We start from the raw sequence: 27,971 nt of genomic DNA on the forward strand, positions 1-27,971 counted from the left end.
GACTTTGAGAGAAACGTGGAGCACCGAACGCTTCTACTTCTTCTACGGTCTTTAGGCGCTTGTAAATGGTCTTGTGTTTTCTTATGTTTATGGAACAAGAATGTGGATAAACGATGGCTGTAGGTTGTTACAAAACATATGGAACTGTCGTCCACGTGGTGACAACAGTGTTCCTCCGGGCAAAACAGCTCAGGGATACTAAATGAGACACCTCTGCCGAGTATCAATGTCGTCCCATTCCTGGCACTCAGTTGATGCGAGTGATTTTGAGTTAATACTTAGAAATCCGTGCGAGGTAATGCAACTATAATTCCTCTTTACAAAATACAGATGTGCCGCTCAGGTAAGCAAATTGCACTCCACTATTGTCATGTGACGCAACAACATCGCTTCCCTTATCATGGCTGTTATCTCCTTGGGGAAAGCTGCTTCATATGATTCGATTTGCCTGCAGTCTAAGTCATACTACGGTGGGGCCAAGTGAGGTACATTTTCAGTCACTAGGTCCAGGAAGTTCACCTGGGCGTTGCCTCGTGTGTGCAAAGGAGGCCAACTCACGAGCACACAGTTAGGATGACGTTATTAGGGAAACCAACGACAGTGGTGGTGGCGGCGATGGTGGCGATGGTGGCGATGGTGGCGATGGTGGCGATGGTGGCGATGGTGGCGATGGTGGCGATGGTGGCGGAGGTACAGCAGACGCAGGCCGCGCGGATCCTGATGGCGGTGCCCATTGTGACCAAGAGCCACAACAACTTCTTCATGCCCATCGCCGAGCACCTGGCGCGGAGGAACCATACGGTGAGTGACACCACTAAACAACACGTATAGAATCCTTTGTGGGGGGAGCTTTTCCAGTTATGTAATTACTTGGGTTTATAAATGAACGTGTCGGGAAAATATTACAATGGGTTGGCATTGTAGTTATTACCTCCGCCAATGTAGTTGGGAGGAGGTTATATTTTTGGTCCGGTCAGTATGTTTATTTATTTGTTTGTTTGTTTGTTCGTAAGCAGTCTCCTGTGCACAATTTTGAGGATATCTCAACCAGTTTTTCAGGGAAGCTTCGTGTCCATCCAGAACAGAACCCATTAAAGTTTATGTCAAAGGTCAAAGGTCAAGGTCGCACAAAACGTCAGATTGGCCATAACTTCGGTTCTCGTCATCGTAGAGACTTCAGACTTGGTTCATATTTTAGCTCATGGGAAGACGCACCTTTCATGGCTTTGACCTTTGACCTTGACCTCGAAAAGTTCGCCCAAGGTCAAATTTTCCAAAAAAAAAAAAAATTTCATCAAATTTCGAAACAAATACTTCCATATGATGCACCTTGCATGGCCTTGATCTTGATCTTTGACCTTTACCTCGAAAAGTTCGCCCAAAGTCAAAGCTTCCAAGAAAATAAAATTTCATCAAATTTCGAAACAAATGCTTCCATATGATGCATAGGATCACAGTTGATGCCCAGACCAATTTTCATGACGATCTTTGGCGGAGGTGTGCACCCTCCGAGTGCTGTGCGTCTATTTCAAATGCTGTTCCTCAGTGACTCAAAGCATATCTTTGACTTCAATATTCACTGTCTCCGCTTAACATTTCACCCTCAGTGCAAACATTCTTATCAGTGGGCGTGACCTTGGCTGATGAAAAGTGACTCCGTTCTAAAAGCGTCGAGCTGATGATCAAGACAGCGCTGCAATCATGAACAATGTTTTCAAATCAACACCGACTCCTCTAAATGCGGTAGAGAAAAGTATAACAGGACCGAGTGAGTGAGCTGTGTACGGATTTTATGTCAATCTTTACCTGGAAAGAAGCAATATATACACACGCAATTTTAAGACTAAGAAGTTCCCTCTCCCTTCACTCCCTCCCCCGCTCCCCACACACAGGTGACGTACGTGGCGGGCTACGAGCAATACAATGAGTCGCCAAACGTTGAGGTGGTGGTCGTGCCGGGAGTTCAGATATTTGAAAAGATGCCCAACCGCTTCACACACAAAACCTTTGATGCCGTGATTGCCATCTACGACGACATGAAAACCATCTGCGTCGAGGCTTTGGCCTCCGAGGGAGTGCAGCGCCTCAGGAACGAGAAGATTGATCTGGTCATATTACACGTTGGCATCACTGAATGTTTCCTCTCTTTCGTCCACGAACAAAAGGTGGGATTGGGCCGCAGATTACTGTTACTTAAAATCAGAGTAATATACCCGAGGCATCAGGGACGTGCATTGTCTTAATACACAGTCATGGCATAAGTTGCTATTATTGTGATAAACTAGAACCGAAATCGCGGAGGGCTCAGCAACTGACACGAAGTCCGACCACAAATCGACAGGTTCCGTTCATCTTCGTCAATCCGAACAAGATCAGCGGCGCCCACGACTACGCGACCCGCAGCCCCGCCTTCCCCGCCCTGGTCTCAAACTTCTTCCTGGAACTCTTGCCGCCGCTGACCTTCACGGGGCGCATGCTGAGCACCCTCCACGACCTCATGTGGCGCGCGTGCAACCAAGGGATCCTCATTCCAAGGTGCACACATCACGAAGGTTACCTTGCAGATATGTGTTGAATTATAAAGGAAATGTACTCACACAAGCATTTTAACCCGAAAGTCAGGACCGGGAATGTCGCGCCCGCAAGCTGTGCCCTGAAGACATGCCCAGCCTCGGGGAGATCGTCGTCAATGCCAGCCTTTTTATCACCAACAGGTATGTTTTATTTACTTATTTATTTACTTATTTATTTATTTATTATTTTTTTTTTTTGTGTGTGTGTGTGTGTGTTCACACTTTACTCCTCTCCTTCCTCCGCAGCGTCAGGACGATGGAGAACCCGACGCTGCCCTACACGCCCACGGTGGTGCACGCCGGAGGAATACACTGCCGCCCCGCCGAGCCGCTCCCCGAGGTACGTCCCTTCCCCTGTCTTTGGCTCTGCTGCTCCCCTTGACGAAACACTCGCTGCTGCTGTAACTGATGCTGCTGCTACACCTTTGCCTCCCTCTCCCTCGTGCCAGGATCTGCAGCAGTGGGTCGCCGGTGCAGGGAAGCCGGGAGTCATCCTCTTCAGTTTGGGAAGCCTTGTCAAGTCGTCAAACATGCCCGAGGAGTGAGTGTAACGCCAACACTTAGCAGTCACTGTCCTGAGGACACCACACACGGTGGACAGGTACACACAGGGCGGACAGATACACATACGTTGGACAAGTACACAGGTGAAACAGTGACGCCTAACCCCTCACAGGTACAGGAAGGTGCTGCTGGAGGTGTTCGGCTCTCTGCAGCAGCGGGTCCTGTGGAAGTGGGACGAGGACGCCATGGAGGGCCTTCCCCCCAACGTGCGGCTGTCCAAGTGGCTCCCTCAGCAGGACATCCTCGGTCAGTTTGCCGTTGTTACTGGGCTCTGCTGGTAAGCGGCAATTTGCGCTTGGGGATACGAAGCTTGGATCGCAATTGTATAAACACGCTGATACCCAACACGTCAACAAACTGATATACTCTGAGGCTGACAATGGACTGGAAGGTGATGCAATGTATTGTGATGCTGATCATTCATTTTTCCGTGTGCAGGACACCCGCAGGCGCGACTCTTCATCACACACGGGGGTTTGTTCAGCACCCAGGAGGCCACCTACCACGGGGTGCCGGTGCTCGGCCTGCCTGTACACGTGGACCAACACCACAACATGAAGCTGGTGCAGCAGGAGGGCTGGGGACGTGTCCTCGACTGGAAGGACCTAACCTATGACAGGCTCCGCGGCCACATTCTACAGATCATGGACGAGCCTACGTAAGCAGCCGATTCATGGAGAGGCAACTAGTGTGGAGAAAATCAACAACCTTCTTCTGTTATGTCATTGCTGTCCCATTCACGTTTAATTTTTTTTTTTTATCTATTTAACATTAAACATATTTATACATATATTCATATTAGGTACATTTAAAAAATAATGACCTTAACAAAAACTCGCAATAACATACAAGTACCAAATGCAGAGACAATCCCCCGTGTTCTGAGGCAGCAGATAGAGGCGAAGCCGAGGATGAGAGCTTTACCGCAGCACAGAGTCTGGCTCTTTGACACTTCGCTCTGGCCAAGCAGGTTTCGGGAGGAGGCGCAGCGGCGGGCGAGGGTGATGCGGGACCAGCCGATGTCACCGGGGGACTGGGCGACCTACTGGGTGGAGTATGTCCTGCGGCACCAAGGGGCACGACACCTCCGCTCCCCTGCCCTTGACATCCCTTGGTGAGTCCCTTTCTACTCCTTCTTGGTTGAGGACTTGGCCCTTAGGCTTCCTGTCGTGCCCTCTCAGGCACAGGCAGGTGTTCCTGCCATCATGGCTGCGAAGCGTACAAAAAGCATCATTGAAGTTTCACTGCCCCGGAAGGCTTCCCATGCTGTCTGTCTGTTTTCCGATGTCTCGTTTTAACTAATTTGCCCGCAGGAATGGTTGTTCGTGGCGGCAGAAGTTCCGTTTTGTTCTAAACTCATGTCTTTCTCATTGTCGTGTCCAGGTACGAGTTGTACAACTTTGACGTGTGGGCGGTGGTGGTGGTGGTGACGCTGGTGGCGGGGGTCCTGGCCTCCTGGCTCTCCTACAGGATCCTTCGAGCCCTGATTGGATGCTGCTGCCGAGCAAGGAAGACCAAGAAGGATTGACGCTCATCACACCTAAGTGCTGTCCCTCAGGATCGAAACTAAAAAGTAATGAAACTTTTGTGAGAGGAACAGGCAAGGTACTGCAGTGAATGGTAGTAGCGGGGCAGTAAGAAAGAACTAACTCTGATAATACTCGTCTAATGTCAAGAGAAAATAGCGAGTGAGGGACAGGGACGCTCACCGGTAATTGTACTGTGCTTCGGGCAACAAAGAACATGATAGGAAAGAGACAAACAAACTTCTTACTGTACATATATATAAGAGCATTTGTTAACCGACCAATTAAATATTAGTACACACAGAGCAGTGTTTCTGTGAACCCCGGAACAACTTCGGCACCAAGAGTATCATCGCCTTAGTGCGTCGCTGCAGCCTCAGACTCACGCCGCGCTAGGCTGAGGGATGAGACTCGTGGAGGACGCGAGGAACGTGAGGCATCTTTTTGTGTTAGGCTCGCTAAGCTGCTTTGCGCACTTACAGCCGTGTATATACCACCACCACGTAGTCCGATGAAGATTCGAATCCTAAAACGTACTTGCCATCGACACAGAGGACCTGTTGGTTTTAGTCAGCTTGCCTGAAATAAACTGGAGTTAAAGCAATGACAGCGGAGATAAATCACCGGTCGGTGCTTCTGTAGATTTCGATGTGTACCTTATTCTTAGTGAAGTGGAATTATCATTCAACACATTTAGAAACCGCGCCGTTATCACTTTATCGCGGTGTGTTATCTCCCATAGGCGAGGCACTCCACTTCAGTAAGCATGCGTCTGGGATTCAGCAGCGGGCTACTGGCCGCCGCTCGTCAGCAGTGGCAGACGCTAGAGCTCTCCATGTGTGCGCGCGTCCCCGGGTGACCGTCTGTTCTGAGGCAAAGGAACTATGCTGGGGCAGTGCGGGAGACTGACGACGGTGGTGGTGGCGGTGATGGTGGCGATGGTGGCGGAGGTGCAGCAGACGCAAGCCGCGCGGATCCTAATGGCGGTGCCCATTGGTACCAAGAGCCACAACAATTTCTTCATGCCCATCGCCGAGCACCTGGCGCGGAGGAACCACACGGTGAGTGACACCACTGAACGGCACGGTCACCACTTCTTTAAGGTGACTTTCAGCCGTGTAGGCGATGAGCCTCTGCAGTTAAACGAACGGCCAGAAAGTTGTGGCGTGTTGGCGCACGGTGTCTAAATACCATGCATTCCAATGTCTCTATAACATCGCTCAACTTCCTTCTTTCTAAGGTGACGTATATAGCGGGCTACGAGCCGTCCAAGAGGCCTCCCAACGTCAAGGTGGTGGTCGTGCCAGGCGTCCAAATATTCGAAAATATGCCTAACCTCTTCACCCACACCGTGCATACCGCCATGACCTCCCTCATCGACGACATGAAAACCGTGTGTGTCGACGCCCTGAGCTACGAGGGAGTGCAGAAACTCAGGGACGAGAAATTTGACCTGGTAATCTTGCACATTGGCATCACCGAATGCTTCCTCACCTTCGCCCATGAGTTACAGGTAAGTAATGATCTCGTCGCTGCTGAATCACAATACTGAGGTGGAGGTCACAAAGCTGGAAACATTGTATTCACTGTTTTTGTTCATTGTTGTTGAAAAAATAACTGATTCTAAAGTCTCTTTTTCCACAAAACAAGCACCGGTAAGACAAAAAGGTCTGAGCGGCGGTATCAAAGCTAAACATGCATACATCGACAGGTCCCGTTCATCTTCGTTCACGCGAACAAAATCTTGGGCCAGTACGCCTACGCCACGGGCAGCCCCGCCTTCCCCTCCCTGACCACGAGCTTCTTCCTCGACCTTGAGTACCCGCTCACCTTCACGGGGCGCATGATCAGCACCCTCTACGACCTGATGGCGATCACGTCCAACGACTGGGTCATGGTTCCAAGGTGGGAAGAGGGAAATAATTTACATATGATAACTCTTCAAAAGTCCACAAAAAATTTCAAGCTGAGATAAAATACCATTAATTAAGAAAATCTTATTGACCATTCACTTTGATAAAATACAATTCCTCAAGTTCTTACATAACCTTAATGCTGAGCCATCTGACTACATGGTAACAATAGTAGAAAGATGAAACTTCAGAAAAAAAGTATTAGCTGGATCAAGTCTATATCTAATATGTACCGTCAGTCAGGAAGCGCAGTGCCGCGCCCGCAAGCTGTGCCCTGAGGACATGCCCAGCATGACGGAAATGAAACTCAACACCAGCCTCTTCATTACCAACAGGTGTGTGTGTGTGTGTGTGTGTGTGTGTGTGTGTGTGTGTGTGTGTGTGTGTGTGTGTGCACGCCTCACCCTCCATCCTCTCCCGCAGCGTCATGACGATGGAGAACCCGACGCTGCCCTACACGCCCACGGTGGTGCACGCCGGAGGAATACACTGCCGCCCCGCCGAGCCGCTCCCCGAGGTACGTCCCTCCCCCTGTCTTTGGCTCTGCTGCTCCCCTTGACGAAACACTTGCTGCTGCTGCTGCTGCTACAGCTTTGCCTCCCTCTCCCTCGTGCCAGGATCTGCAGCAGTGGGTCGCCGGCGCGGGGAAGCCAGGAGTCATTCTCTTCAGTCTGGGAAGCCTCGTCAAGCCGTCCAGCATGCCCGAGGAGTGAGTCCGGCTACAGCCTTTAACGGCCACTGTCCTGAGACCATCACACACGGTGGAGAGGTACACACACGGGGGACAGGTACACACACGGTGGACAGGTACACACACGGGGGACAGGTACACACACGGTGGACAGGTACACACGATGGACAGGTACACACACGGTGGACAGGTAACAGTGATGTCTCCTCCCTCACAGGTATAGGAAGGTGCTGCTGGAGGTGTTCGGCTCCCTGCAGCAGCGGGTCCTGTGGAAGTGGGACGAGGACGCCATGGAGGGCCTTCCCCCCAACGTGCGGCTGTCCAAGTGGCTCCCTCAGCAGGACATCCTCGGTCAGTTTGACGCCTTCATCGTGTCATGCTTCGAGAGAGAGTAACGCAGAATTTGAATCTGTCAACACAGAGAAGCTGCCGCCAAACTCAGTCTCCTTTCAAATGCAGGTCACCCGCAGCTGAGGCTCTTCATTACACACGGGGGTCTGTTCAGCTCCCAGGAGGCCACCTACCACGGGGTGCCGGTGATTGGGTTGCCGGTAACCTTGGACCAACACCACAACATGAGGACAGTGCAGAGGGAGGGCTGGGGACGAGTCCTTCAATGGGAGGACCTCACCAATGAGAGTCTTCGTGTCCTCATCCTGCAGACACTGGACGACTCAAGGTACAGCCACAGTGGATGGGGAGGTGTGTGGGCGGGAAGGATCTCGGGGAACACTACAAATGACTGTTTTGATACATCATTCATGATGCATTTGGCTTTAGTGTTCTGGTAATTGCCTTGGTGCGGTGCGTCCTCAGTATTTAGTGACTCCTGCTCAAGGCTGCGTCAGTCTGCGATGGACTAGATGGAACGGGTGGACGACCGGACAGCAGGCGAGAATCTTAACTGGGCAACGCAATTTATCCCAACAGGCTGCTAGAGGAGGTGCGGCGGCGGTGGAGGGTGATGCGGGACCAGCCGATGTTACCGGGGGACTGGGCAACCTACTGGGTGGAGTATGTCCTGCGGCACCAAGGGGCACGCCACCTCCGCTCCCCCGCCCTCGACATTCCCTGGTGAGCCACTTACTGCTTCACGAGCCTTTGGATATTCTTTAGAAGCGACTCGGACATGGCCGATACATCCTAAAGATCATCCAGTTTGTGTCTGTCATTGTTAGTTTCATTCTGACCAGAAGTTATATATGTAATGTACTCTGTTCATGTTCGCTCCTCTTCCGCGCCTCATGGGCAATGGCCTCCTGTCCGAGCTTCTTGGCGTGGACACGATTCATGTTCCTTCCTGGACTTACCCTTTTCTCGCTGTTATCTTCAGGTACCAGTTGTACAACTTTGACGTGTGGGCGGTGGTGGTGGTGGTGACGCTGGTGGCGGGGGTCCTGGCCTCCTGGCTCTCTTACAGGATCCTTCGAGCCCTGACTGGATGCTGCTGCCGAACAAGGAAGGCCAAGAAGGATTGACTTTTGACATGCTGTGTAGCCTTTATCCTTTGAGCTCTCGCTGCCTGCTGTTAACCTTCTAGAAAGACGAGGAGGGACTGACGTTCAGCCTTCTGAATATTATCACGTGAGGAGTGGGAGGAGACGCCGACTGACTAACTTGGAGCGGTAGGGAAAGAAGTGATACACGACGCCGTACGTTTATGAAAAAGGAAAAAGCTGTTGTAACTGCAAAGTAATATTGATATTTAACATATATAATCCGAATATCATTGATGAAAGACAAAACATTACGATGCATGTTAAATCTTTTTGTATCACTGACCAATAACAAAAAAACAATGAATATATTAATTTAATTACCCGTTTCTGGATGAGGGATCATAGTGCGTCCATAGCATTCATACGTTACTTTGCTCACTTACACTTTGTCTCTTTCCTGAAGCTAAATTCAACTTATACCTGTTACTTAGCGACACTCATCTTATTGATAGAAAAATCTGTAAATTTGTACTCATTAAAAAAAGTATCTGATTTCTGTGTCTTTCGCCAATCTAGAGCCGAGTTAATCAAAGTTCGGTTCTCGATGGACTCCCGTTACAGGAGCGGCATCACTACGGAACAAATACACACGTATGAAGAAGGAAGCCACACAGACGCGCAATCCTATAATTAATTAACTTGCCACAGACTCATGAAGGTCCTGCACGGAACTAAACTGCGTCACATCAAGAAAAGTTGATAGACAGCTTGGCTGTCAACAGGAGGTCCTGGGTCACAAAAAGGCGGCATAAGAAATCTAATCAGCCCAAACAACAAACCTTATTTCGTGGTGGACACTCAACAACTAACTAAATCCACGTCACCAGTCAAGTCATCGAAATATCAACCGAGTGAAATAAGCTACTGGGCAGGGCGTTTACAGATTCAGAAAGATTTTGACTTCGGTAAAAATTCCGCAGTCATGCTGGCAGGGCGCAAAACGTTGTTGTCACCGTTATCGGCTTCGAAGTATTAAAGCAAATTTTCCTCAAAGAGGGAGTTACTGATACGCTATCTCGGTGATAATTCAGTTTAAGGTCATTAGCTCACAGTCGGGGGAACACTACTTCCACGTCTGAGCAAACGAGTTACCGCAAGGGTGTGTGTCAAGCAGACGTCTGGTGCTCTGAGCCTAGGAGTGGTGAGGGTGATGGCTAAGGTAACGGTGATGGCAGCGGCGGTGGTGGCGGCGGTGATGGCAGTAGCGGTGCAGGAGGCAGGGGCAGCGAGGATCCTGATTGCGCAACCCATTGGTGGCAGAAGTCACAAGAATTTCTTTATGGGCATCGCGGAGAACCTGGCGGCAAGGAACCACACGGTGAGTGGTGCGCCCTTCCAGCAGGGTGTATTAAGGTCTGTTGTTCTAGGATTTAAGTTGAATAGAAATACGACAATTTTGTCCAATGTTCAATTTGTCATCGTCACGTCAGCGGCTGTGTCCTGTCCGTGGCTCGACAGGTGACGCTCGTGACGAGCTTCGAGTCTCCGCGGCAAAGACGCAACATCCGGGAGATTGTCGTGTCAAGCGTCAACGTTTTCGACATCATCCCGAACCTTTTCAACACAAGCACTCTGCAGTTAACGAAAGACCTCTTCCCCGCCATGGTCACCTCCTGCGGCCAGGCTCTGGGCGCCAGCGAGGTGCAGGCGGCCGTCAGGGAAGGGTTCGACTTGGTGATGCTGTTTGTGTACATGACGGACTGCTTCCTCTCCGTCGCCCACACCCTCAAGGTAAAGTAACTGCCACCAACAGGTGCTCACGTGACGATCTATTGATACTAACACATAACTTAGGGAAAACATCCTTATTTATTGACTACTAATTCTATGCAAAACATAATTACAGGCAACATGATGGCTCGATGATAATTATTATGACGTATTGTTAAGAGCATTCATAATAATGTGCAGGAAAAAAAAACTTACAATGCCGAGCAAGTTATCATGAACGTTAATAAATCTACAACCCTCATCGTGTGCATCAGCACCATCACAATGGCCGAGTGGTCAGGGTTTAGACACAGTAATCCGGAAGACCCGGGTTTGAATCCTGCCGCAACCAACTGTCAACTACCGCCGAGTGGCCAAGGATTGCCCACGTTACTCACAGGCATTTTATTTAATCCTAAGTTTATCGAATTCGGTAAGAGGCGCACCAGGGGCAGTGTGAGACAATTAACAGTCATATTCTATGGCGGTCTTTGGATATAAAATAAGTCAATGGGCTGAAGCCTGTCACCGCACCCCGCAAGAAAGTCTACAGGCGTCGTGGGATGCACATAGAAATATTTTTGTGAGTAGTGTCAGGATAACGTTAAACGTGATTTAACTACAACTTTTGACAACGAAATCGTGACTACAACTTCTACTACGCCATCCATCGCCTTCACTGCTTCCTACTTCCCTCCGCGCCCCAACGCACAACAAGGGCATGACATGGATGTATGTGGTCATATTGGAACTATCTCATCATGCGAGTGGCTCGGGCTGAAGGACACTTATCTCACGGGATAAGAAACGACGATAACGTTTTTGTTGGAGATGCACGCAGAGATGACGCACAAACAAAATTAATCGTTTGTGCAGTTTTGTGTGTGAGCTGAGAAAGGAGGAAAGCTGACAACACCATCGGTGCAGTGAAGGACTGCAAACATTTTCTTGTGAATCTTTGCAAGAGATTTCTTGCGAATGTGATGTCCATCTTGCATCTCCACATATAAACCTATATTAATCCTTACAACTTTTGGCCCATCAAAAAATGTATCCTAACATTTTTCTGGAGAGTTCTCAGTTGTACAGTACTGAACACTGCGCCACGGAGCGCAACTCTACGCGATTCACAACAACGGAAAAAAATGCGTCCAATCTTTGGTGTGTTTTTAGTCTTCGGATAAGGTGACTTCCTGCCGCTATGACCTGGGCAGTATCCAGTACAGGATGGTCTGCAAGCACTTCAGTCACGGTCAGCATACAGCCAAGGAAGAAATCCCTCTGGGCCGGCATATTTGTAGCGCTGACCACATTCCAAAAGTTTTGCAACATCCCGATGCCTTTCTTTTTTTGTTGAGGCACGAAGTCCACCTTATATCTGCCCACTCTAACAGGTGCCGTTCATCTACGTGACTCCCAACATAGTGCACGGAGCGACCTGTGACGTGGCCGGCACCCCGTCCTTCCCGTCCCTTCTGCCCGCCTTCGGCTTTGACCTCGAGTACCCGCTCACCTTCGCCGGCAGGATGGTCAGCACGCTCTCGGACGTCTCTGAAGCGGCATTCAACAAATGGTTCTATCTTCCCAGGTGAAGTTAGATTGTGCTCTGAGCTCCAGATGGGTGTCCACAGAAAAAAAGTCAAACTATTTATATGAGAATAAATTAATTTGTTTGTGGTCCACAGACTCGAACAAGACCAACGCCATGCGTAAAAAAAAAAAAAAAAAAGTAGCGGTGCGGTGCCAGAGAGGTTTAGGGGCATAAAGCGTTCCCTAGCATCCCTCAGCCAGCCGTTTTTTTACCTTTTTTTCTTATTCAACGGGTCACTGTCGTGATTTATATACCAGACGTAAAGGACACCCTACGCATAAGATTTAGCCAAAAAAAAATCCATCACCTTTCTATCTTTTGCCAATGACCATTTTTGGAAAATTTGATTTTTTTTTTTAAAGGCTATTTCTACTATAATAATTACTTCACATGGAAACAATTGATATAGTACAAGAACCATGTTTAGGCCAATGAAAGTATATCGAAATATTGCATCAATAATCATTAGTTTGCGGAATATAAATTTTCAAACTTTCATGGTCATAATTTTTCCCTAAAAATTCAGACATAAATACACCAGAATTCAGTCACATCATATACGAGAAAAAACTCGCTATAGTTTGATGTTTACAAGTCTGGGCATGGCTTTGGTGTTGGTTTCATTGAATTCGGTTCAAAAATGATGGAGAAATTGAAGCGCAGAGGTATACATAACTTACATTTTGAGATACGGCCAGGTAAAGTTTTGAATGCGTAACATTCAAACATAGCGAAGTGATATCATGGCATTTATCCTTTCATTTATTTGTAATGATATATAAAAAGATATATTTTCATGTTCAGTCATATATTTTGATGTCCAGGCATAAAATATTGTCTGTAAGGCTCCTGGTACCCCCACCCCCCTACCCCCAACTCAGTTTGAGGCTCACAAAGGAGGTGTTTCATAGCTGCCAAGCCATTCATTGTTGCCAGGTTTGTTTCAGAATGCTCGTGGAGGATGTCTCCTCTTTCTTCTTCTCTTTGATGTTCTTGGATCTCTTCTTATTTCTCACGCTTTTCCTTTTAGTATCTTTTTCTTGACTTTCGAGTGAGTAGTTGATGTTGCAAGAAATTTATTTTGTTATATCCAAAATAATGGTGAAGGAAGGTGATTTGGGAAACAAATTGGACTCTTGATGCTCCAACAAACTTGACTTTTTGACATTTCTTCCAGATCTTTGAATGGAAGCTTTCATTCGCGTTGAGTGAGCCCCCGAACGCATCGCTTTGAGGCATGGGGGGTCCATTATGCGCCCTAAAGATAAAAATGTAATGCGAATTTTAATGAACACTTTGTAATTAGATCATCAAAGGGCATACGCAGCAGAGGAATTTTTTTTCTCAATTTTTCATTTTGATCAATTTTCTTCGTTTTTCACTCGGCCGGCCGCCTTGATATACATTATTGTCCCTTCATCTTGCCGCTGCCTGAGCTTCCTTTCGCACCACGGAAATCCTCCAAAAACTCCCAAAAAATAATTAGCAGCCGTCACTGTGAATAAATAACTTCAAAACTCTTTCACATTCTTCACAACCCAGCAATATTTGCGGAAACAGAATGAAGGAAGGAATCAGCGGAGGACGGAGATTGGTGTACCCATTCATGTTACTTAGAATTAAACACGCAGGTCAGACAAAAACAGGAGTAATATTACATCTAACCAACAGGAGTAACAACTTTTGTTTTGGTGATCTGTGGCAAATGGCGAACTTTTAACATATGTCAGGTACAATTACGCGCCTTATTCAGGCTGGAAGCGGATTGCCGCGCCCGGAAGCTGTGCCCTGAGGACATGCCTAGCCTGTCGGAGCTGAGACTTAAAGGCAGCCTCTTCATCTCCAACAGGTGTGTGTGTGTGTGTGTGTGTGTGTGTGTGTGTGTGTGTGTGTGTGAGTGTGTGTGTGTGTGTGTGCGCACGCCTCACTCGTGTCCTTCCTTCCTCCGCAGCGTCAGGACGATGGAGAACCCGACGCTGCCCTACACGCCCACGGTGGTGCACGCCGGAGGAATACACTGCCGCCCCGCCGAGCCGCTCCCCGAGGTACGTCCCTCCCCCTGTCTTTGGCTCTGCTGCTCCCCTTGACGAAACACTCGCTGCTGCTGCTGCTACACCTTTGCCTCCCTCTCCCTCGTGCCAGGATCTGCAGCAGTGGGTCGCCGGCGCGGGGAAGCCGGGAGTCATTCTCTTCAGTCTGGGAACCCTCGTCAAGTCATCAACCTTACCCGAGGAGTGAGTGCGATGGCACCACCAAGTATCACTGTCCAGAGGCAGCCACACACGGTGGACAGGTGCACACACCTAGGACAGGTACACACACGGGGGACAGGTATACACAGTGGACAGGTAACAGTGACGCCTAATCCCTCACAGGTACAGGAAGGTGCTGCTGGAGGTGTTCGGCTCCCTGCAGCAGCGGGTCCTGTGGAAGTGGGACGAGGACGCCATGGAGGGCCTTCCCCCCAACGTGCGGCTGTCCAAGTGGCTCCCTCAGCAGGACATCCTCGGTCAGTTTGCCACGGTTGACAGTCTTCGGTGCAGACCACTAGGGACTGTTGGGCGACTGCTAAATCCAGAGTATGAAGGAAGGAAGATGACAGTGTGAAACATACGAGAAAGTGTGCCGTCTACAAGATCGTATGAAGTTGCCAGTCTGATGGTCCATCTCTTGTTCCCGAGGCCAGGTCACCCGCAGCTGCGGCTCTTCATCACACACGGGGGTCTGTTCAGCACCCAGGAGGCGTCCTACCACGGGGTGCCGGTGCTCGGCCTGCCTGTCGCCGTGGACCAAAAATTCAACATGATGGTGGTGCAGCGAGAGGGCTGGGGACGTTTCCTGCGCTGGGAGGACCTCACCTATGACAGCCTTCGCGGCAACATTTTTCAGATAATAGTCGACTCAAGGTACTACGGTGAACCTGACTGCTATCTGTTTTTTTTCTATCGCAATTGTTCGTTTTGGGACACAGTCCGCGTTAAACTATATGAAATAAGACTGTCTGGGTGAATCATTCTTCCTCTGAGACTCTGGGCTCTGGACAAGCAGGTTTCAGGAGGAGGCGCAGCGGCGGGCGAGGGTGATGCGGGACCAGCCGATGTCGCCCGGGGACTGGGCGACCTACTGGGTGGAGTATGTCCTGCGGCACCAAGGGGCACGCCACCTCCGCTCCCCCGCCCTCGACATCCCCTGGTGAGTCCCTTTCTTCCCATCTACCTTGACAAAAGTTATTTCCCATTGTCCTGGATCTATTTCAGTTTTATCAGCAAAATCTATGTTCAACCTGCCTGGCAGCCTGTATGGCGTGTTCTTGTATCTTCACAGACATAATCTGTCACACACCCATTCAGGCATATAATTTGACATCCCCAATCTGCTGGGGCCAACGCCGTCAACCACATATGTATGGTGTGGCGGCGTTGGCCCCTGGCAGACCACAGGCTCCGAAGCGTGGCGTGTTATTGATGACATCACTGAGGCGACGCTGCCACTCAGCATGGCTGACCTGTTTGTAAGGATGCAGAATAACTCAGGGAATGATTCTCCTCGCACAAGCTTCCCCGAAAGACTCCTGCCCGTCAATGGCTTCCCCGAAAGACTCCTGCCCGTCAATGGGTGACCACCAACCCGAATCTTTTGGCGGGCTCCGAGGATCGCTTCCTTCTGCACTCATCTTTTTCTCCATATTTGCCTCCAGGTACCAGTTGTACAACTCTGACGTGTGGGCGGTGGTGGTGGTGGTGACGCTGGTGGCTGCGGGCCTGGCCATCTGGATCCCATACAGGATTCTCCGAGCCCTGGTTGGCTGCTGCTGCCGCTCCAGGAAGACCAAGAAGGACTAACGCTTGAATCTTGGTCAGCGTCACGCGGCGGGAGGGAAGCAACACACGGTAGCAGGAGAAAGGAATAAGACAAGAATTGCTCTGAATTCGTACTCTGTTATTCGAAAGAAAAAAAACTCACTGTTGTCCCAGGGTATTCTGCTTCATTTTAAGTTTGCCATAAATAAATGATTTTACTTCATCTCCCTGACTCCATATTTCCATCCACTGACGGAAGGCTTTGATACCCAAGCAGGTGAGTGAGTTAGGGTTTTGGAGTGTGTTGTTACCTAAAGAGGACCTGGGACGGTACGTGACCCGGTGTGGTGTCATCTGCCATCCACGTATTTCGAGACATCCCATCCAGATATGCGCATGAGCGGAACCCGATGTTTACAAACTCAGTGTTGATATTGCAGTTTGTCCAGGCAAGATGGCGGCAAGACAGCATGGTAGTTTTTATGGGAATATGGCCAAATTCAAGGATGACATGAACCCCATAATTTAGATACTATTAAATGGAGAGTATCCGAGAAACATGACCATCGATGAGAAGAGAGTGTAGGTTATCTCATTTATCACATTTACTGACATACAAGGGATGTAGGTTATCTCATTTATCACATTTACTGGCATACAAGGGATGTAGGTTATCTCATTTATCACATTTACTGGCATACAAGGGGCGCAGATTATTTCATTTATCACATTTACTGACAAACAAGGGGTGCAGGTTATCTCATTTATCACATTTACTGACATACAAGGGGTGTAGGTTATCTCATTTATCACATTTACTGACATACAAGGGATGTAGGTTATCTCATTTATCACATTTACTGACATACAAGGGGTGCAGGTTATCTCATTTATCACATTTACTGACATACAAGGGGTGTAGGTTATCTCATTTATCACATTTACTGACATACAAGGGGTGCAGGTTATCTCATTCATCACATTTACTGACATACAAAGGGTGCAAGAAGAAACTTTCATTTTTCAAGCAATTTTCAAATTCAAAACATACGGCATAATTTACTAAAAAAAAAAAAAAAAAAAAAACTTGGGTGGGACGGATCACAATAGGCAGTTGATAAAAGGCATGGCACCGTGCCGAATGTCATCCACCGTCTGTTTGTAAGCAAAGCCGCGCATGTGCAGATCAGGATGGGATGTCTCAAAATACGTGGATGGCAGATGACACCACACCGGCACCGAGGCGACGAGCCGAGCCGAAAGCGATGTTTGTGGCGAGTCTCTGCTAGCCACAAGCGCTTCTAGGCGGATTAGGTTTTCAAAGCTCAGATCGGTTGCCTGTGTTTTGATAAGTCTTTCGCATAAGTTATAACTGGATAAAAACAGATTTACGTATTTTGAGAGAGAGAGAGAGAGAGAGAGAGAGAGAGAGAGAGAGAGAGAGAGAGAGAGAGAGAGAGAGAGAGAGAGAGAGAGAGAGAGAGAGAGAGAGAGAGAGAGAGAGAGAGAGAGAGAGAGAGAGAGAGAGAGAGAGAGAGAGAATCACTGTATCGAGAAAGATCTAAAGCATTCTAAACCTAACCGGAAAGATCTGGTCAGTAGCTTCCCACTTTCATTAACGCCGCCTCCTTCTCCTCTTTCTCCTCCTCCTCCTCCCACTCATCATTTGATTTTTTTTTTAACAGAAAGTTAAGTTGAAGGGCAACTGTTATCGTCGAGGAGGGGACCGGCTATAAGGAGAGGACAAGTATTTTCACAGAGCCTTGAGTTTTTTGCAGGCGACTCGCTGCTGTGTTTGTCAGCCGAGAGTGGATTCAGGTGGTACTTGAATGATTATTTTCGAGAGTCGTTCTTACTTCCTTTATCTTGGTCCTTGCCTCTTAACTGACTGTATGAGGTTATTAAAAAGTCATGAACCTAGCAGAACAACCTTGAAGACACAAGCCATGATCACAGGAGCAGACAACTGTTTTCTGTGTTCAATTTTCTATGCACATGGTGACGGGTCTTTTGATACCGTTAACTGGATACCTCCAACCCTCCTACGGTCCGGTCCCGCTGCATACGGCTTTCAACCACAGCCCGCCCCAATACTGTCCAAATCCCTTGTGCAAGAGTTAATCATCATCATTATTTCATTCCTGTCACTGCTAAACTCCAGAACAACCTTCCTTCCTCTGTATTTTCATCTTCCCACGACCTTCATTCAATAGGACAACCGACACAGCTCTTCGGCCGTATCCGAACATTCATTTTGGAGATTCCACTGTTAATAATTTGGGAATAGTTCTTCTGCGGGTTTTTTTCTTTTTATTTCTTTTGATTTTGAGTGCCTCCTCTGCTGTAAATACACGCACTCACAAGAGCCTGATAAGATATCTTTCGGAGTTCAGTGTTATAAAAATCAAGTTTTTCATTAACTTACTCAACAATCTGTATCAGTGCGTCGCGCGGTGGCCGGCGTCCCTAGTGTGTATTATTGCCTTACGCTGGGAGGACCGAACCCAAAGGTGTGATGAGGTTGAGGGCTGAAGTACCGTTGGTGGCGGTGGTGGTGGCAATGGCGGTGACGGTGGGGGTGCAGGAGGCAGGAGCCGCGCGAATCCTGATGCTGCACCCGACCAGCACCAGAAGTCACAAGAATTTCTTCATGGCCATCGCGGAGAACCTGGCACAGAGGAACCACTCGGTGAGTGGCGCAGATTCCGTTACCGTGGACTCGACTGCTTTGTCGTGAAAATGTCATCGATGTGTAAGTGTCACGCTGCTGAATAGAGGAGTCATTACGATGGATATATCAGCCATATTGTTCACGTCACCGTTGAAGCCTGATGCTCGTTTGTTCTTGCCGCCGTGTCACCAATTGTTCTTTGTCTGTGGCTTGACAGTTGACGTTCGTGACGAACTTCAATTCGACACATCAACGACCCAACATCCGGGAGATATTCGTAGCCGAGGAAACTTTCACTACGGGAGTGCCAAACCTGTTCAACACCAGCACCCTGCAAGTGACGAGGCAGCTTTTCCCCTCCTTTGTCACCTCCTGCAGCCTGACTCTTGCTGCCGATCAGGTTCAGTCGATCCTCAGGGAAGAGTTCGACTTGGTGATGATGTACATGAGCTTCACAGAATGCTTCCTCCCTGTCATACATGAACGAAAGGTAAGTTACTGGACTAACAGTCATTCTGAATGATTTAATTATTCTTAAATAAATGTAGTGTAAAATATTTCGCAAATCAATCAAATATTTTTTAATATTATAAAAAAATTGGAGGCAAAATGGATACTTTATCTCATTTCTTTTGTTGTTTTGGCCAATGGCGCCGGTGGGTTTTGGCAGGGCCTGGTGGCCGGACCCAGTGCGTTGTGGCGCAGACATGTGTTTTTAGTGGCACTATCTTGCTTGGCTCATGCTGCCCCTCGAAGCTCATCTTTGATCCTCTTTTCGAGAGACTCCAGAGTCCACGTTGACGGATGGTCTTCAGGACTTCTTGTGGGTGGTCTTAGCCCACTCGGTAATGGCTGAAAGACTGGCAGCTTGTTTAAAGCGGCGGGCGGGATGTGAACCTACGTCTTGGACGTCGCATCAGCACGCTGACCACTCAACCACCGCCTCCGCATTGTTGGGCAACCCCAGAAACTTAATGTTGTGTAGGCGGTGGCTGATTGGTTAGCGTGCGGGCCCCGCATTCTCCGCGCCATGGACAATGTTGGTTCGAATCCCCACGCTACCACCTGGGATTTTTCAGTCACCGCCGAGTGGCCTAAGACTACCCACATGCTGTCGTGAAGACCACCCATCAACCCGGACTCTAGAAGAAACCGTCCAAGTGAATCAAGAATGAGTTCCGGGGGCAGCATGAGCCAAGAATACCTGGCGGCACTACCAAAATTGCCTGCGCTATGACGGGCTTGGGCTGACCATTTGGCCCCTGAAGAAAGCCTACCAGTGCTACAGGCGGAGATGTAAAAAAAAAAAAAAAAAAAAAAAATGGCTCCATGCTCGGTTATATGAGCTGGTCACACACCATTACAAGAGCACCGTTACTAGTCCTAAAAACTAGCTGTAACAGCAGAAGTGTTCAGTACTGCCATAACAGCAGGCCACTATTGGACACATAAAATCTTTGAGGGTGTATTCTCACATGACAATATTCTTCCAATGTCCGTCACCCCCTCCAACTGTCCGTCCCCCAACAGGTGCCGTTCATCTACGTGGTTCCCAACGTGGTGCAGGTGGGATACAGTGACCTCGCCGGCACACCGTTCTTCCCTTCTCTCGCGGCGACCTACTTTTATGGCCTCGACCACCCGCTCACCTTCGCCGGCAGAATGATCAGCACACTCTCGGGCGTCCTGGAGATTGTCTTCATAAAGTACCTTGTGTCAAGGTGAGTAGCTTTTCGACTTCAGTCTTGTGGACACTAAACCGTGCAGGGCACTGGACTGCAATACTCCGTGATTTTTTCCCATTGACGGTGTCTAACTATTACAAGTAATGTGACAGAATATATTCTTTCAGAGATGATTCGGTGATAATACGTATGTGTTATGAAACGAAAAATTATTTTACGACGTATATAAAAACGCTTCCCCCTTCGTCATGGAAACAGCAAATGTAAAGCGATCAGAGTTTATATCTTTTCTTTTACTGACTACCTCCTCAGGCAAGAGGCGGAATGCCGCGCCCGAAAGCTGTGCTCTGAGGACATGCCCAGCCTGGCGGAACTGAGGCTTAATAGTAGTCTCTTTATCACTAACAGGTGTGTGTGTGTGTGTGTGTGTGTGTGTGTGTGTGTGTGTGTGTGTGTGTGTGTGTGTGTGTGCGCACGTCTCACCCCTCTCCTTCCTCCGCAGCGTCAGGACGATGGAGAACCCGACGCTGCCCTACACGCCCACGGTGGTGCACGCCGGAGGAATACACTGCCGCCCCGCCGAGCCGCTCCCCGAGGTACGTCCCTCCCCCTGTCTTTGGCTCTGCTGCTCCCCTTGACGAAACACTCGCTGCTGCTGCTGCTGCTGCTACACCTTTGCCTCCCTCTCCCTCGTGCCAGGATCTGCAGCAGTGGGTCGCCGGCGCGGGGAAGCCAGGAGTCATCTTCTTCAGTCTGGGAACCTTCGTTAAGTCATCAACCTTACCCGAGGGGTAAGTGCGACGGCACCACCCAGTATCACTGTCCTGAGACAGCCACACACGGTGGACAGGTGCACACACCTAGGACAGGTACACACACGGTGGACAGGTACACACACCTAGGACAGGTACACACACGGTGGACAGGTACACACACGGGGGACAGGTACACACACGGTGGACAGGTACACACACCTAGGACAGGTACACACACGGTGGACAGGTACACACACGGGGGACAGGTACACACACGGTGGACAGGTACACACACGGTGGACAGGTACACACACGGTGGACAGGTACACACACGGGGGACAGGTACACACACGGTGGACAGGTACACACACGGTGGACAGGTACACACACCTAGGACAGGTACACACACGGTGGACAGGTACACACACGGTGGACAGGTACACACACGGTGGACAGGTACACACACGGTGGACAGGTACACACACGGGGGACAGGTACACACACGGTGGACAGGTACACACACGGTGGACAGGTACACACACACGGTGGACAGGTACACACACGGTGGACAGGTACACACACGGTGGACAGGTACACACACGGTGGACAGGTACACACACGGTGGACAGGTACACACACGGTGGACAGGTACACACACGGTGGACAGGTACACACACGGTGGACAGGTACACACACGGTGGACAGGTACACACACCTAGGACAGGTACACACACGGTGGACAGGTACACACACGGTGGACAGGTACACACACCTAGGACAGGTACACACACGGTGGACAGGTACACACACGGTGGACAGGTACACACACCTAGGACAGGTACACACACGGTGGACAGGTACACACACCTAGGACAGGTACACACACGGTGGACAGGTACACACACGGTGGACAGGTACACACACAGAGGACAGGTACACACACGGTCGACAGGTACACACACCTAGGACAGGTACACACACCTTGGACAGGTACACACACCAGGACAGGTACACACACCTAGGACAGGTACACACACGTCGGACAGGTAAACACACCTTGGACAGGTACACACACCTAGGACAGGTACACACACGGTGGACAGGTACACACACCTAGGACAGGTACACACACGGTGGACAGGTACACACACCTAGGACAGGTACACACACCTAGGACAGGTACACACACGGTGGACAGGTACACACACCTAGGACAGGTACACACACCTAGGACAGGTACACACACGGTGGACAGGTACACACACGGTGGACAGGTACACACACCTAGGACAGGTACACACACGGTGGACAGGTACACACACGGTGGACAGGTACACACACAGGACAGGTACACACACGGTGGACAGGTACACACACCTGGACAGGCACACACACGGTGGACAGGTACACACACGGTGGACAGGTACACACACGGTGGACAGGTACACACACCTAGGACAGGTACACACACCTAGGACAGGTACACACACCTAGGACAGGTACACACACGGTGGACAGGTACACACACGGTGGACAGGTACACACACCTAGGACAGGTACACACACCTAGGACAGGTACACACACGGTGGACAGGTACACACACGGTGGACAGGTACACACACGGTGGACAGGTACACACACCTAGGACAGGTACACACACGGTGGACAGGTACACACACCTAGGACAGGTACACACACCTAGGACAGGTACACACACGGTGGACAGGTACACACACCTAGGACAGGTACACACACGGTGGACAGGTACACACACCTAGGACAGGTACACACACGGTGGACAGGTACACACACGGTGGACAGGTACACACACCTAGGACAGGTACACACACCTTGGACAGGTACACACACGGTGGACAGGTACACACACGGTGGACAGGTACACACACCTAGGACAGGTACACACACGGTGGACAGGTACACACACGGTGGACAGGTACACACACGGTGGACAGGTACACACACCTAGGACAGGTACACACACCTAGGACAGGTACACACACCTAGGACAGGTACACACACGGTGGACAGGTACACACACCTAGGACAGGTACACACACCTAGGACAGGTACACACACCTAGGACAGGTACACACACCTAGGACAGGTACACACACGGTGGACAGGTACACACACCTAGGACAGGTACACACACGGTGGACAGGTACACACACCTAGGACAGGTACACACACCTAGGACAGGTACACACACCTAGGACAGGTACACACACGGTGGACAGGTACACACACCTAGGACAGGTACACACACGGTGGACAGGTACACACACGTTGGACAGGTACACACACCTAGGACAGGTACACACACCTAGGACAGGTACACACACGGGGGACTGGTACACACACCGTGGACAGGCACACACACCTAGGACAGGTACACACACGGTGGACAGGTACACACACCTTGGACCGGTACACACACGTAGGACAGGTACACCCACCTATGACAGGTACACACACGGTGGACAGGGACACACACCGAGGACAGGTACACACGGGGACAGGTACACACACCTAGGACAGGTACACACACGGTGGACAGGTACACACGGTGGACAGGTACACACACCTAGGACAGGTACACACACGGTGGACAGGTACACACACGGTGGACAGGTACACACACCTAGGACAGGTACACACACGGTGGACAGGTACACACACGGTGGACAGGTACACACACCTAGGACAGGTACACACACGGTGGACAGGTACACACACGGTGGACAGGTACACACACGGTGGACAGGTACACACACGGTGGACAGGTACACACACGGTGGACAGGTACACACACCTAGGACAGGTACACACACGGTGGACAGGTCCACACACGGAGGACAGGCACACACACGGTGGACAGGTACACACACGGTGGACAGGTACACACACGGTGGACAGGTACACACACAGTGGACAGGTACACACACGGTGGACAGGTACACACGGTGGACAGGTACACACACGGTGGACAGGTACACACACGGTGGACAGGTACACACACGGTGGACAGGTACACACACGGTGGACAGGTATACACACGGTGGACAGGTACACACACGGTGGACAGGTACACACACCTAGGACAGGTACACACGGAGGACAGGTACACACACCTAGGACAGGTACACACACGGTGGACAGGTACACACACGGTGGACAGGTACACACACCTAGGACAGGTACACACACGGTGGACAGGTACACACACCTAGGACAGGTACACACACGGTGGACAGGTACACACACGGTGGACAGGTACACACACGGTGGACAGGTACACACCTAGGACAGGCACACACGCCGGACAGGTACACACACCTAGGACAGGTACACACACGGTGGACAGGTACACACACCTAGGACAGGTACACACACGGTGGACAGGTACACACACGGTGGACAGGTACACACACGGTGGACAGGTACACACACGGTGGACAGGTACACACACGGTGGACAGGTACACACGGTGGACAGGTACACACGGTGGACAGGTACACACACGGTGGACAGGTACACACACGGTGGACAGGTACACACACGGTGGACAGGTACACACACAGTGGACAGGTACACACACGGTGGACAGGTACACACGGTGGACAGGTACACACACGGTGGACAGGTACACACACGGTGGACAGGTACACACACGGTGGACAGGTACACACACGGTGGACAGGTAACAGTGATGTCTCCTCCCTCACAGGTACAAGAAGGTGCTGCTGGAGGTGTTCGGCTCCCTGCAGCAGCGGGTCCTGTGGAAGTGGGACGAGGACGCCATGGAGGGCCTTCCCCCCAACGTGCGGCTGTCCAAGTGGCTCCCTCAGCAGGACATCCTCGGTGAGCATGTGTGATTGACAGTCTTCGGTGCAGACCACTAGGGACTGTTGGGCGACTCTTTTTCTGTTTCTTTATCTCCAGCTTCCTTTCCAACCGTTCTATCTCCGCTGTGGTAGACGGTCACTCTTCTTCCCCTAAACCTATCAACAGAGGTGTTCCACAGGGCTGTCCTATCACACACTCTTTTCCTGTTATTCATTAATGATCTTCTTTCCATATCAAACTGTTCTGTTCACTCATACGCTGACGACTCCACTCTGCGTTATTCAACTTCTTTCGACAGAAGACCTTCTCAACAGGAATTACAAGACTCCAGACTGGAGGCTGCAGAACGCTTAACCGCAGACCTTGCTATTATTTCCGATTGGGGCAGAAGGAACCTTGTGGCCTTCATTGCCCTAAATACCCAAGTTCTCCACTTATTAACTCAATACAATCTTCCAAACACCTATCCCCTATTCTTCGATAACACCCAGCTGTCACTTTCTTTAGCACTAAATATCCTCGGTTTATTCTTAGCTCAAAATCTAAACTGGAAACTTAACATCTCCTCTCTCGCTAAATCAGCTTCCTCGAGGTTGGGCCTTCTGTATCGTCTCCGCCAGTTCTTCTCTCCCGCACAGATGCTTTCCATTTAAAGGGCCTTGTCCGCCCTCGTATGGAGTATGCATCTCACGTGTGGGGGGGCTCCACTCACACAGCTCTTCTGGACAGAGTGGAGTGTAAGGCTCTTCGTCTCATCAGCTCTCCTCCTCTTACTGATAGTCTTTTACCTCTTAAATTCCGCCGCCATGTTGCCTCTCTTTCTATCTTCTATCGATATTTTCATGCTGACTGCTCTTCTGAACTTGCTAACTGCATGCCACCCCCGCTCTCGCGACCCCGTTGCACACGACTTTCTACTCATGCTCATCCCTATACTGTCCAAACCCCTTACGCAAGAGTTAACCACCATCTCCATTCTTTCATCCCCTTCACTGGTAAACTCTGGAACAGCTTTCTTTCGTCTATATTTCTTCCAGCCTATGACTTGACTTCTTCCAAGAAGAGTGTATCAAGACACCTCTCCACCCGAAATTGACCTCTCTTTTGGATACTCTTTACTTCTGTCTATTATAGGAGCGGCCAGTAGCGGGCTTCTTTTTACACTCTTTTTGTTGCCCTTGAGCCGTCTCCTTTGATGTGAAAAAAAAAAAAAAATGTGTTATACAATGATAACATTTATTTCATCTCGGGAAAACTCCTGCCACGTTTAGCACTAACAGATTATCAGCAGTTTTTTCAGCAAGATTTCCAGCAGGTTGTCACTAAGCCTCCATTCCTGCAAAACAAACAGTGTTACGGGCGGAGCTTTGCATGGGATGACATGAAAACTCTACGGACACAGTAGGCCACGTTTAAATTACTGAACGACTCCCACGTGCCATAACCTTTGCTCATACATTTACTTTCGCTTCTGAGTCGCTTCCACAACATGTTTTAATAGGGTAAAATGGCTTATTTCAGTAATATTTCAATAAGTCTTGAAAACATGTGAGTTTTACTATAGGTTCATAGTCTGATACTCTCAATCGTGTGTCTATCATGAATGAAAGGTAATCTGAGGAAAATAACAAAAAAAACATGAAGCACGAGAGCATATGTGATGAGGACATCAGCTCTATTAAACCAAGGGAGGGATCCAGTCACTCAAGAGAGGTCTGGAGAACCCTGCCGAGGCACCAGTGTGGCCTTGGTATGTCGTTGCCAATCTGAAGGTCCATTTCCTCTTGTTCCCGAGGCTAGGTCACCAGCAGCTGCAGCTTTTCATCACACACGGGGGTCTGCTTAGCACCCAGGAGGCGTCCTACCACGGGGTGCCGGTGCTCGGCCTGCCTGTCGCCGTGGACCAACATCAAAACATGAAGAGGGCGCAGCGGGAGGGCTGGGGACGCTTCCTGCACTGGGAGGACCTCAACTATGACAGCCTTCGCGGCAACATTCTCCAGATGATAGGCGACACAAGGTATTAAGGCAACCTTGCCAGATTAGGATGAGCTTTGTCATGAGAGCAGCTTGTGTCACTACATGCCTGTTAGTCCAAATGTGATGGCTTCTTTCCGCAAATCAGTGACTCAATGTTCTGGACAAGCAGGTTTCGGGACGAGGCGCAGCGTAGGGCGAAGGTGATGCGGGACCAGCCGTTGTCGCCGGGGGACTGGACGACCTACTGGGTGGAGTATGTCCTGCGGCACCAAGGGGCACGCCACCTCCGCTCCACCGCCCTCGACATGCCCTGGTGAGTCCTTTTCTGTTAGTCTTGCGTGGTAGCGGTCACTAACCCAACGTAAGGCCGTAGATAGGGAGAGTTTAGCCTGGGCTCCCCAGACGCCATCTTGCATCTATGGTGCTAAGTCTCACTGCCTTCCACAAGGCGCTTCTCCCTCAACTCACACCACCAAAGATAAAAACAGAAGTACCTGGTATTCCAGCAGCTTGTGGTCAGGCACGATCGTTGTAAGTGAGCATCAGCGGCATAAATGGCAAGTGAAGCTTGGCCTGATTCTGACCCAATGGTCTCTTCGGTCAGTCTGGTCAGCAGCCTCATGGCATCCACAGCCTGCTCATAGAACTCATCGTTGGCTGTCAATGACGGCCCGAACACTTCTGTTCCTCAGGAGCTGTGGACCCCAGTGCGAGTTTCGTGGCGGGGACACGATTCCTGTTCCCTCCTGGACTTACCCTTTTGTCGCTGTTACTTTCAGGTACCAGTTGTACAACGCTGACGTGTGGGCGGTGGTGGTGGTGGTGACGCTGGTGGCGGGGGTCCTGGTCTCCTGGCTCTGCTACAGGATCCTTCGAGCCTTGATTGGCTGCTGCTGCCGAGCAAGAAAGGCCAAGAAGGACTGACGTCTGGTATATAGTGACGCCGGCCACGAGGAGTGAGAAGTAGAAGCTAGACGGCGTGAGCCGAGCAAAAGATGACGTACTGTGAATGCTTTAAGAGTGAACACCCTCAAAACACACACAGCATAAGATTTATAACGTTCTTGAGGCCGATGCATGAGATCATCCAAGGAAGAATTAAGATCATGTTCGCATCCCCACGTTTTATTTGCGGCGCCGTCACT

The 27,971-nt window shown here is 50.0% G+C and overlaps 3 protein-coding genes and 1 long non-coding RNA gene across 12 annotated transcripts in view; 3 read left to right on the forward strand and 1 right to left on the reverse strand.

Annotated features, from left to right (window-relative positions):
• LOC127007861 (UDP-glycosyltransferase UGT5-like) overlaps positions 1-27,971 on the forward strand; it is an 84,157-nt gene that overhangs the window by 43,429 nt on the left and 12,757 nt on the right. For 4 of the 5 annotated variants that reach the window (XM_050879270.1, XM_050879271.1, XM_050879268.1 and 1 more), the window contains exons 6-10: positions 7,194-7,285; positions 7,485-7,618; positions 7,727-7,946; positions 8,198-8,341; positions 13,821-13,916. In XM_050879270.1, coding sequence (XP_050735227.1) covers positions 7,194-7,285; positions 7,485-7,618; positions 7,727-7,946; positions 8,198-8,341; positions 13,821-13,916 — 686 coding nt within the window. Of the gene's footprint in view, positions 1-7,193; positions 7,286-7,484; positions 7,619-7,726; positions 7,947-8,197; positions 8,342-13,820; positions 13,917-14,018; positions 14,113-14,209; positions 14,302-14,442; positions 14,577-14,753; positions 14,974-15,115; positions 15,260-15,764; positions 16,091-27,971 lie in introns of those variants that run through there. The other variant, XM_050879267.1, reaches the window with a different exon arrangement.
• Positions 441-6,042, forward strand: LOC127007864 (UDP-glycosyltransferase UGT5-like). Of its 5 annotated transcripts, none has more exons than XM_050879281.1 (12): positions 441-645; positions 691-801; positions 1,893-2,165; positions 2,342-2,535; positions 2,623-2,714; positions 2,820-2,913; positions 3,023-3,114; positions 3,250-3,414; positions 3,576-3,795; positions 4,108-4,251; positions 4,521-4,710; positions 5,904-6,042. In XM_050879281.1, the coding sequence occupies exons 1-11, from the start codon at positions 574-576 to the stop codon at positions 4,663-4,665; spliced, it is 1,602 nt and encodes a 533-aa protein (XP_050735238.1). In that variant the 5' UTR covers positions 441-573; the 3' UTR covers positions 4,666-4,710; positions 5,904-6,042. The 5 variants fall into 5 exon arrangements, with proteins under 5 accessions (XP_050735238.1, XP_050735237.1, XP_050735241.1 ...); XM_050879280.1 differs by lacking the exon at positions 5,904-6,042 and adding an exon at positions 5,406-5,548; XM_050879279.1 differs by lacking the exon at positions 5,904-6,042 and having other exon boundaries at positions 442-645; positions 4,521-4,966.
• Positions 2,750-7,284, reverse strand: LOC127007869 (uncharacterized). Its single transcript, XR_007760621.1, has 2 exons — positions 7,144-7,284; positions 2,750-2,972 (listed from the first exon to the last, which is right to left on the reverse strand). It is a non-coding gene; the product is annotated as an uncharacterized LOC127007869 (long non-coding RNA).
• On the forward strand, positions 18,328-27,765 carry LOC127007865 (UDP-glycosyltransferase UGT5-like). Its single transcript, XM_050879285.1, has 10 exons — positions 18,328-18,556; positions 18,756-19,028; positions 20,069-20,259; positions 20,536-20,631; positions 20,726-20,819; positions 20,923-21,014; positions 24,728-24,861; positions 26,647-26,866; positions 26,996-27,139; positions 27,606-27,765. Exons 1-10 carry the CDS (start codon positions 18,383-18,385, stop codon positions 27,748-27,750), a joined length of 1,563 nt encoding a protein of 520 aa, XP_050735242.1. The 5' UTR covers positions 18,328-18,382; the 3' UTR covers positions 27,751-27,765.

The sequence above is a fragment of the Eriocheir sinensis genome, chromosome 36 (genome assembly GCF_024679095.1).
Source record: "Eriocheir sinensis breed Jianghai 21 chromosome 36, ASM2467909v1, whole genome shotgun sequence".
In the NCBI taxonomy this organism is placed as follows: Eukaryota; Metazoa; Arthropoda; class Malacostraca; order Decapoda; family Varunidae; genus Eriocheir; species Eriocheir sinensis.

Bases quoted from the DNA above. Each gene is read 5' to 3' on its own strand.
- LOC127007864 (XM_050879281.1), top strand. From the start codon at position 574: ATGACGTTATTAGGGAAACCAACGACAGTGGTGGTGGCGGCGATGGTG. The intron at 802-1,892 runs GTGAGTGACACC...CCCCACACACAG, and splicing joins TGGCGCGGAGGAACCATACG to GTGACGTACGTGGCGGGCTA. The intron at 2,715-2,819 runs GTATGTTTTATT...CTTCCTCCGCAG, and splicing joins AGCCTTTTTATCACCAACAG to CGTCAGGACGATGGAGAACC.
- LOC127007865 (XM_050879285.1), top strand. From the start codon at position 18,383: ATGAGGTTGAGGGCTGAAGTACCGTTGGTGGCGGTGGTGGTGGCAATG. The intron at 20,820-20,922 runs GTACGTCCCTCC...CCCTCGTGCCAG, and splicing joins CCGCCGAGCCGCTCCCCGAG to GATCTGCAGCAGTGGGTCGC. The intron at 21,015-24,727 runs GTAAGTGCGACG...CCTCCCTCACAG, and splicing joins TCATCAACCTTACCCGAGGG to GTACAAGAAGGTGCTGCTGG.